Genomic DNA, 10476 nt, shown 5'->3' on the forward strand with positions numbered 1-10476 from the left:
AAAATATTCCAGAAAAGTAATTGATCTTTATTTACAATTTGTATATCGACGGATGACTCAACCCGATGGATAATGGTCATCCGTCGAAAGATAAATTTTGACTTAGCCAAAATTTCATCCAAGACTAAAAATCAACTAAATTTCTGGTTCTTTTCAACTTGCAAGAATAATTCAGATAAATTTAAGAGTAATTAAGAATACCTAACTCACTTACCAACCTAGAAAAGGTGGATTCATCCAGTGGCTTGGTAAAAATATCTGCAAGTTGCTTCTCACTTGGAACAAAATGTAACTCTACAGTACCATTCATTACATGTTCCCTTATAAAATGGTACTTGATGTCTATATGCTTTGTCCTTGAATGTTGTACTGGATTTTCAGTGATGGCAATTGCACTTGTGTTGTCACAGAAAATAGGAATCCTTTCAACTTGCAAACCATAGTCTAGCAATTGATTTTTCATCCATAAAATCTGTGCACAGCAACTGCCAGCGGGAATATATTCAGCTTCAGCTGTAGAAGTAGAAACTGAATTTTGCTTTTTACTGAACCAGGACATAAGCTTGTCTCCTAGAAATTGACAGGTTCCTGTTGTGCTTTTTCTATCAATTCTGCAACCTGCATAATCTGCATCTGAATAACCAGTTAGATCAAAACCAGAATCTCTAGGATACCAAATGCCAAGGTTTGGTGTTCCTTTGAGATATCTGAAAATTCTTTTAATAGCTATCAAATGAGACTCTCTAGGATCAGCCTGAAATCTAGCACACAAACATGTAGCAAACATTATATCTGGCCTACTGGCTGTTAAGTACAGAAGTGAGCCAACCATGCCTCTATAACTTGAAATATCCACAGACTTTTCAGTAGTGTTTAGTTCAAGCTTAGTTGCAGTGGCCATGGGAGTTTTTGCAGATGTGCAATCCATCAGATCAAACTTCTTTAAAAGATCAAAAATATATTTAGTTTGACTAATGAATATTCCATCACTAACTTGCTTAACTTGTAAACCAAGAAAGTAAGTTAGTTCTCCCATCATACTCATTTCATACTTGCTTTGCATCAGTTTGGCAAACTTTTTACAAAGTTTTTCATCTGTAGAGCCAAAAATAATATCATCTACATAAATTTGAACAAGTATGCTAGAGCCATTCACATTTCTGAAAAATAAAGTTTTATCTACAATACCTCTTGTGAAGTGATTTTCCAAAAGGAACTTTGATAAAGTGTCATACCAGGCTCTAGGTGCTTGCTTCAGTCCATAAAGTGCTTTCAATAGATAGTAGACATACTCTGGGAAATTTGGATCTTCAAAGCCAGGAGGTTGACTTACATACACTTCTTCCTCCAAATCTCCATTCAGAAAGGCACTTTTGACATCCATTTGATAGACCTTGAAATTGGCATGGGCTGCATAGGCTAAGAAGATTCTGATAGCTTCAAGTCTTGCAACAGGAGCAAATGTTTCATCAAAATCTATCCCTTCTTGTTGACAATAGCCTTTAGCAACCAATCTTGCTTTGTTTCTTACTACTATGCCATTTTCATCCATCTTGTTTCTGAATACCCATTTGGTGTCTATTGGATTCTTTCCTTTAGGCTTGGGTATCAGCTTCCATACTTTATTCCTTTGAAATTGGTTTAGCTCCTCCTGCATAGCTAAAATCCAATCAGGATCTAATAAGGCTTCTTCTACCTTTTTTGGTTCTTCCTTAGACAGGAAGCTGCTGTATAGACATTCTTCTTGAGTTGCTCTCCTAGTTTGAACTCTGGAAGAAACATCACCAATAAAAAGTTCAAAGGGGTGATCGTTTGTCCATTTCCTTGGTTGAGGTAGATTAGCCCTAGATGAAGAGACCTCAATGTTGTCTTGATGTGTGATTGAGTTTTGATTGCTAGAAACTCCCCCTGAGTTTGTGGATCTTTGATTTCAAATTGGGGTGCTTTCTATGGATGATCTGCCTTGACTTCCTGCTCCTTTTGATAACCCGATGGATGAAGCATTATGTAACTCGACGGATGTTGAGTTTTGTGCTTCATTTGTAGTAAATTTGTCTGCATTATCCTTAGACACTGTTTCTTGGTCACTTTCATCATCACTTTCTTCACTGACCATCTCAACATTGTCGAATTTGAGGCTCTCATGGTAATCTCCATCTTTTAGTCCTTCAATCTTTTTATCATCAAAATGACATGTATAGATTCAACAACAATGTTGGTTCTTAGATTGTAGACTCTATATGCTTTACCAACAGCATATCCAACAAAAATTCCTTCATCTGCTTTAGCATCAAACTTCCCATTTTGATCAGTTTGATTTCTCAGAATATAGCATTTACAGCCAAAGACATGAAGAAAGTTCAGAGTTGGCTTCTTGTTCTTGAACAATTGATAAGATGCCTTGCATTTTGCTTGATTAATCAGAGAGATGTTCTGAGTGTAGCATGCAGTGTTGACAGCTTCAGCCCAGAAATATGTTGATAATTTTGATTCTTCAAGCATTGTCCTTGCAGCTTCAATAAGAGATCTATTCTTCCTTTCCACTACTCCATTCTGTTGTGGAGTCCTTGCTGCTGAAAACTCATGCAGGATCCCATTTTCCTCACAGAATGCTCTCATGACATAGTTCTTGAACTCAGTTCCATTGTCACTCCTGATTCTTCTAACTTTGAAATCAGGATGATTGTTAACTTACCTTATGTGATTGATGATGATTTCACTAGCTTCATCTTTGGACTTTAGGAAATAGGTCCAAGAGAACTTTGAGAAATCATCTACAATTACTAGGAAAAATCTTTTCTTTGAGATTGACAAAACATTGACTGGTCCAAATAAATCCATGTGAAGCAGTTGCAGAGGTTCTTCAATTGCTCAATCAAGTTTCTTCCTGAATGATGCTTTAATTTGCTTCCCTTTTTGGCAGGCATCACACAGTCCATCCTTTGTAAACTCCACCAGAGTAATGCCTCTAACTAGCTCTTTCTTTACCAGCTCATTCATGGTCTTGAAGTTCAAATGGGATAGCTTCTTGTGCCATAGCCAACTTTCATCTTGACTTGCTTTACTGAGAAGACAAGTTACAGATTCTGCTTTATTTGAGTTGAAGTCAGCTAGATACACATTTCCTCTTCTCACACCAGTGAGAACCACTTTGTTGTTTTGATTATTAATCACAACACAGGTTTCTTTGTTGAAGGTTACTGAGTTGCCTTTATCACAAAGCTGGTTGATACTCAACAGATTGTGTTTGAGACCATCCACTAAGGCAACCTCTTCAATGATGCCATTGTCCTTTGAAATCAAGCCATATCCCACAGTATAACCTTTGCTGTCATCTCCAAAAGTGATACTTGGGCCAGCTCTTTCTTCAAACTCTGTGAGCAGAGTAGAATCACCAGTCATGTACCTTGAACAACCACTATCCAAGTACCAAAGATTCCTTCTGTTTCCCTGCACACATCAAAATCAAATCAAGTTGATTTTGGTACCCAAGTTTCCCTGGGTCCTGCCTTGTTAGCTTTCTTCTTCTGTTTCTTAGGTTTTGACTCATTTGACTTAGGAATTTCAGATTCTTCCTTAGTCATTTGGGTTGGGCCTTTGAAACCACTAGGTGCTACAGAATTATTATGCATGTTATGGCTAACAGGAAATGGCATGCTTGGTGCAAACATGTTGTTCCAGTAAGGCATGCTAAATGGCATTTGAGGCATATTGTATGCAGCATAATATGGATTAGGTGCAAATGGCATATTAGCAAACTGTGCATTCATATTCTGTGTAGGAATAGCATTAACAGGCATAGGAGGCATGGCATTCATGTTAGAGAATTGAGGCTGAACAGACATGGGAGTAGGCATGGCAGATTTGCAATTAACAGATAAATGATTTACACTACCACATTTGACACAGATTTTTCTAGGAGCATATTTGTCAAGTGTGTAGTTGTTATGTTTGTTAATCCCTACTTTACCATTCCTATTATTTTTCCTTTTAGTTTCTGTTTTTACCTTTATCTTCTCAAGTCTGTCACTCAACTGTTTGACAGTTATGTGACCAACATTAGCCTTCTTCCCTTTCTTGGCTTGACTTGACTCCCCTGAAACAAAGTTCTTGGAAACAGACCCATACTTTTCATTAAGCTTGGTTAATTTGGCTTTACTAATGGGTTTGTTCACAGCCGACGGATGAGGATTTTTATCATTCGACGGATAACACATTTTGTTATCCGACGGATAGTCCTCATCATCCGTCGAGTCTACATCTGTCAGCAATCCATCTACCAAAATAGGTTCTAGTTTCTCCTTATTCTTTTTTTAGGCTTCATCATAAAAGGACTCAATTCCTTGAACCTTGGTGATTTGAGCATGAACATCTCTGGATGTTTTCCATGCTTTAATCACCTCTTGTTCACGATCGAGCTGCTTCTTTAAAATTTCTTCCTTTTTCAAGGACTCAGTTAATTTCTCCTTAGCAATTCTACACTCAATTTTTAGTTTCTCAAACTCAACAAACTAAGACTCAAGCACATTATTCCTCTCACTCAAAAACAAGTTGTTTTCTTTGATTTTAGCATTTTCTTTAGTGAGGGACTTAAGTGTAACACGCAAATGATACAATTATGTAGACATGTCATTTATTGTATCATTACACTCAGCTTTAGATAAATGTGCAAGGTTTGTAGTAATTACCTGATTGCTTGAGGAACTTGTCTCTGTTTCATCAGACTTGGCCATAAAGGCTAGATTGACATAGCTGATCTCCTCATCTTCATCCAAACCATCAGCTGCCCAGTCATTCTCTTGTGTAATAAAAGCCCTTTCCTTCTGTTTGAGTAGATCAAAGTATTTTTGCTTATAATCCACAGACTCAAATCTCTTCTTACTAGAATCTGACTTTCTACACTCATTTGTAAAATGCCCTGCCAAGCCACATTTGAAACACTTGAATTTTGACTTATCCACCATGTTTCTATTTGGCTTGGCAGCTCCAAAGTTCTTCTTAAACTTGAGCTTGGCAAATCTTCTTGAAAGGAATGCTAGGTGCTCATCAATGTCCTCCATGTCATCTTGACTCAAAGAATCTTCACTTTCTGCAGCTAGCCCTTTACCCTTGCTTTCACAGGCCTTTGAAGTTGATTCCACAGCTTCCATCTTCACTTCCTTCTCCTTTTCCAGTTCAGCAACTAGTGCAATGGATCCTCCTTTCTTCTTTCCTCTCTCCATTCTTTCATCCTGCTCTATTTCAAGCTCATAGGTCTTCAGAATGCCATACAGTCTCTCCAAAGTAAACTCCTTATAATCTTGTGAGTTTCTCAATGAGACTGTCATTGGTTTCCATTCCTTTGGAAGAGATCTGAGAAATTTCAGATTGGAGTCTTTAGTCTGATAGACTCTTCCATGCAACTTAAGAGCATTTAGTAGCTTTTGGAATCTACTAAAAATGTCAGTGAGTGACTCACTTTCTTCATTGTGAAAATGCTCATATTGCTGAATCAGGAGCTGCATTTTATTTTCTCTTACTTGCTCAGTACCATCACAGATTATCTGTATTGTGTCCCAAACTTCCTTGGCAGTCTTGCAGTTGATGTTGTTATCAAACATATCTGCATCAACACCATTGAACAGAATGTTCATGGCCTTTTTATCTTTCCTGACTTGTTCAAGATCAGGATCAGACCATTCATGCCTTGGCTTTGGAATTGATGGTTCATTTCCTGTTGCAGCTCTCATTGGAACATGAGGGCCTCTTTCTATGCAGTCCACATAGGCCTCATCTTGAGAAAGCATATGAAGATGCATCTTTACCTTCCAATGATGGTAATTATCTTTATCCAGAAAAGGAATCTTGATTCCAACATCTTTCTTGTTCATCTTGCTGAATTGTTTTGATCTTTAAACTCTTTGTAGATTAAGAGCTTGCTCTGATACCAATTGTTAGTCCCTTAACAATATAGCAAGAATTACAGAAGGGGGTTGAATGGAATTCTTTATCTTTTTCTTGAAATAAAAATGTTCAACTCGATTATAGATATGTCTGTTTTGATTAGCACAATGCGGAATATAAACTTTAATGAATCAAAATAAGAGTAATTAAAAACAAGAGTCTTTAAAAACTTTCTGGTGGATTTAAACAATTTCACCAGAGATATATATTAATATATCGAGAGAACTCTGTGTGCAGAAATGCTCTCAGCTGCTTTAACAAGATAGAACAACTAAGAACACAGGAAATGCTAAAGATAGTGCTTACAAAGATTTCTCTGTGTTTGTTTCTAAGCTAACTTAGTTTTCTTAGTTAGTTTTCTATTTGCTACTCTCTTGGTTTATATATATTACCAAGATTACAAAGTCAAAAGAACTGAATAAATATAAAATCTAACAGTCTTGATCTTTGCTGCTTTTCGTCCTCTATGACCCAGTTAATAGGCTTCCACAGTGTTTGTATCCAATCTCGACGGCTGTGTGTCAGCTTTCACTGTTCAACTGATGTTTGAATCTTGATATTATCATCCATCGACTTTCAGATCATCCGTCGATGACTTACTTGATCATCCGTCGACTGCTATTTTGAACATCCGTTGAGAGTCATTTGATCATCCGTCGAAGCTTTGTTAAGCATCCGTTGATAGCTATTTTGACACTTGACTTCATTTCACTTATACAGAATTACAAGACATTGCTTATGTACAGTTAATCAACCTATTCTACATATCTAGTTAAAGTCAACATGACTTATATGCTACTACAGATTCTATACAAAGGTGCATACAACACTGTGCTACAAACTTATCATTTTATAAGCTACTCACTCGATGGATAATAAATTACTCATCCGTCGGTACTCAAAATGAGTTATCCGTCGGAACTATAATTCTTATCCGTCGAGTACTACATTATTTCACTAAGTAAAATCTACTTAGATGTTTTGTTAAGGTAATCATCAAGTGCACAACATATTCACAACAAAGGTTAATGTCTTATTTTTTATATTAAAAACCTTTAAAATTGTAAGCCTTCTCATAAGTTATATAATTTCTTCTAGCTCTTAAATAATATATTTTTTTCGCTCTTAAAAACAGGAAGAGCGCAGATCAGCAATATTCCGTCAACAAAGCTTTTTGTCAATCTTGATTATCATGATGTCTTTTATTTGAGGCAGAGGTAACTAATTATGAATTATATATTTTTATTTTTACATCATTTTTTCAATTTAGACGCTTATAATTTTTACATACTTTGCCATATAGGTTGATGGACATTTGACAAATCCAAATTTTACGCTGCAGAACCATTCACGTCAACGAAGCTTGAAGCCATTTTATTTTTACTGCATTTCTATTAAATTGATGAGACATATCGTTTTTCAATTGTTGGAATATTGATTAACTTCCTGATTCAACCGCATTGTCGTATTTATTTTTATTAAACTTATTTACCACACTATGGATTATTTTATAATTTATGTGTCAAACATAATTCTCTCAGTATTTGTCTTTATTAAATGTTGGAACAATTTTGATCACATTATCTCAACTCAACAGTTTAAATAAATACATTAATTTAATATGTATATTCTAAAGTTCTGAAAAAGATGTTATAATTCCATTTCGAAAGAATCAAACAGATTTTGTTATAAATATGCATATCATTTTCATATATTATGCATATTTTTTATTGAATTAGAGAAACCGACAAAGTTATGAACAAAAATATACAAGTTGATAAAAAAATGGAATTAATAACACTTTGATTGTGATAATTGGATTAATTTAATTGATTAACCTTAATTAACTAATTAACTCAAAATTTAAATTATAATATTCCGTTACATCTAAATTGTACTTATATATTTAAGAATTATATTGAATAGATAGGAAGATAATTGATAATTAATGAGATAATCATTCAGGATTATATTGTTGTCGGTCTTTATCGTACATATTTAAAAAAAAGTATCAATTAGCATCAACTTACCAGATTGAATAAGATAATTGATGAATAATTAGAGAATCAATCAGGACCATATTGTTGGCAGTCTTTATCATACAGTTAAAATAGAGTATCAATTAGCATCAATTTACCAGTTTGAATAGTAATCATAACCTATCAAGTTGCATATATCATTTGCAAATGCATTTAAATTTCATGCCTTGAGATAAACATCAAACATACTTTGACACTAAAAATAAAACTTTAGGTTTCCTCTCAATTTGTTCTCTCTAAAAACATCATCGACTACCAATTGGAAGATTAATTGACTTGAACAAAAGCTTCAATGGAGTCTGCAGTATTCAATCTTATTAAAGACCTTGATCAATCGACTACCAATTGGAAGGTTAAGGCTAGAGTAACTAGGATGTAGACCAGCGTTAGCTCTGAGAATGGATCAGTCAAAGGATATAATGTCATTCTGCTTGATGATGATGTAAGTCTTATGTTCTAAAATTTTATTATGGTATTACGTAAAATCCTACCTTCTTTTGTATACAAATGTATCATCCTTTTCTGTTTTAGAATAATCACGTCCATGCATTTGCTTATCCCAATATTTGGAATGGATTCAAAACTCCGGTGATTGAAGTAGGCGTTTATGTTTTTAACCAATTTTCTGTGAAAGATGCTATCGATAATCTGAAGCCTGTACAAGCTGATATCTGCATCAGATTTTCACAATATACTATGGTCACCACTGTTGAAGACGATGGCATGATTCCTGCCTACAAATTCGAATTTCTGGATTTAGGTGATATTTTTGTTGAGGCCAGCAAATATCAGCCACAACAACAGCCTGAATTTGCTATAGGTGACCTTAATATAATACTCTTTTAGTTCAGATTATTAGTTTTTTAAAATGCGTACCTTAATATTTCACTGCATTTTATCTTTCACTAAATTAAATATATTGCTCTGTTTAATTTAGATATAATTGGAGTTATTGAGGATTTTGAACCTCTAACGAAACTTGACACAAAATTTGGCATGCGAGACATTGTCAAATTCAGGATTTGTGATTCCAGGTTTGTCGAATGTTTTAATATTTATCCTGTAATTTTAATTATTTTCTGAGTCCGCCTCTAATGTGGAAGTTTTATATCCTGAAATATATGTTCATTTTTCAATATAGTAATCAGCATAAAGTCAGTGTTTGGGGAGATCTTGCTGTGTTGGCCAATAACATTTATACCAAGGAATTGCAGTCTCCAGTCATTGCAATAATAACGAGCACAAAAGTTACAACTTTCATGAGTAAGTTCTCTTTAACTACTTAGTATAAATGACCTTGACATTATACAACAATTTCCTGAACTATATTGCTTTGATTTAGATACTGTGCAGATTGGTACTTTGCCATCTTCAAAATTGTACCTCAACCTAGATGATGAATCTGTGACTGATATGAGAATGAGGTACTATGACTAAGAATTATAATAATTACATAATTACAGCACATTTGCATGTTTAACAACAGTTGATAGGAGGCTGAGTTAATAAACATCAATGTTTACCTTTGTAGGTTGAAGGAGGAGGGATATTTGTCAAAGAGAGAAAAATATCTTAAGGCGGCAAAATCTGAATTTGTTCAAACCTTTATGGAAAGAATGAAGTTAAAGGATCTCAATGAAAAGCTGACATATGATGACTTGAAGGTTTTATAACCTTTATAAAATTTGCACAACACAACCATATTGAATATGATTTATTTTTAAATCTGAACTTTTTTCACTTCAAACAGAAAAGGATATACACCACGTTCTCAGTTGTTAAGGTGGATGAGGATGTAGCATGGTGGTTTTACAGTTGTAACAAATGTCAACAAATGGTTCGAGTATTATAACATATAAAAACCAAACTTAGATTAACAGAAAAGTTGATGGAGGAAGATTCTGATATATGTGCAGATTCAGATGGACTTGGACTCTGCATAGTCGTGTCAAATATGTCATTTGCATCAAATATGGTACTATGCTCAGTTACATTTGCTTTGTTCAACTGAATAATGACAGTGGCTTCCTTTCCAACCAAATCTTTAAGTACCTGAGGAAGGCCTTCTTAGGAGCCTGAGACAATGTAATAATTATTAAACACTTTAATTGATAATTTAAAATATTACATTGGATCTGCTTTGTTGCAATGAATTTATACCTTCTCAAAATCATTATACGATTTTGCTGCACTTGTGCCAACAATTCTTCTAGCAGCTCGGTCCATGAACATAACATTACATGAACATGTATCATCTTCGGCAAGGACCATGATATGAAACCTGAATTTATAAGGAATTATGTCATAAGTATTGAAAGTTGACTTTAATACAGAGTAAAGCATAATAAATTTTTGATATAACTCTAATTTGTTCTACCTTTTAGGGGCAACCAGAATTATGCAAGGGTAATTACCAAGTCCATATGAATCTGCACATATATCAGAATCTTCCTCCATCAACTTTTCTGTTAATGTAAGTTTGGTTTTTATATGT

The 10476-nt window shown here is 34.6% G+C and overlaps 1 protein-coding gene across 1 annotated transcript; it reads left to right on the forward strand.

Moving 5' to 3' along the window:
- The first annotated feature begins 8274 nt into the window (after positions 1-8274).
- Positions 8275-9834, forward strand: LOC141680431 (uncharacterized). The gene is made up of 7 exons (XM_074486659.1): positions 8275-8346; positions 8514-8802; positions 8920-9016; positions 9124-9245; positions 9325-9406; positions 9514-9646; positions 9733-9834. Exons 1-7 carry the CDS (start codon positions 8275-8277, stop codon positions 9832-9834), a joined length of 897 nt encoding a protein of 298 aa, XP_074342760.1.
- Positions 9835-10476: the final 642 nt, after the last annotated feature.

Source organism: Apium graveolens, chromosome 8 (assembly GCF_009905375.1).
Source record: "Apium graveolens cultivar Ventura chromosome 8, ASM990537v1, whole genome shotgun sequence".
Lineage (NCBI taxonomy): Eukaryota > Viridiplantae > Streptophyta > Magnoliopsida > Apiales > Apiaceae > Apium > Apium graveolens.

Bases quoted from the DNA above. Each gene is read 5' to 3' on its own strand.
- LOC141680431 (XM_074486659.1), top strand. From the start codon at position 8,275: ATGGAGTCTGCAGTATTCAATCTTATTAAAGACCTTGATCAATCGACT. The intron at 9,017-9,123 runs GTTTGTCGAATG...TTTTCAATATAG, and splicing joins TTCAGGATTTGTGATTCCAG to TAATCAGCATAAAGTCAGTG. The intron at 9,246-9,324 runs GTAAGTTCTCTT...GCTTTGATTTAG, and splicing joins AAAAGTTACAACTTTCATGA to ATACTGTGCAGATTGGTACT.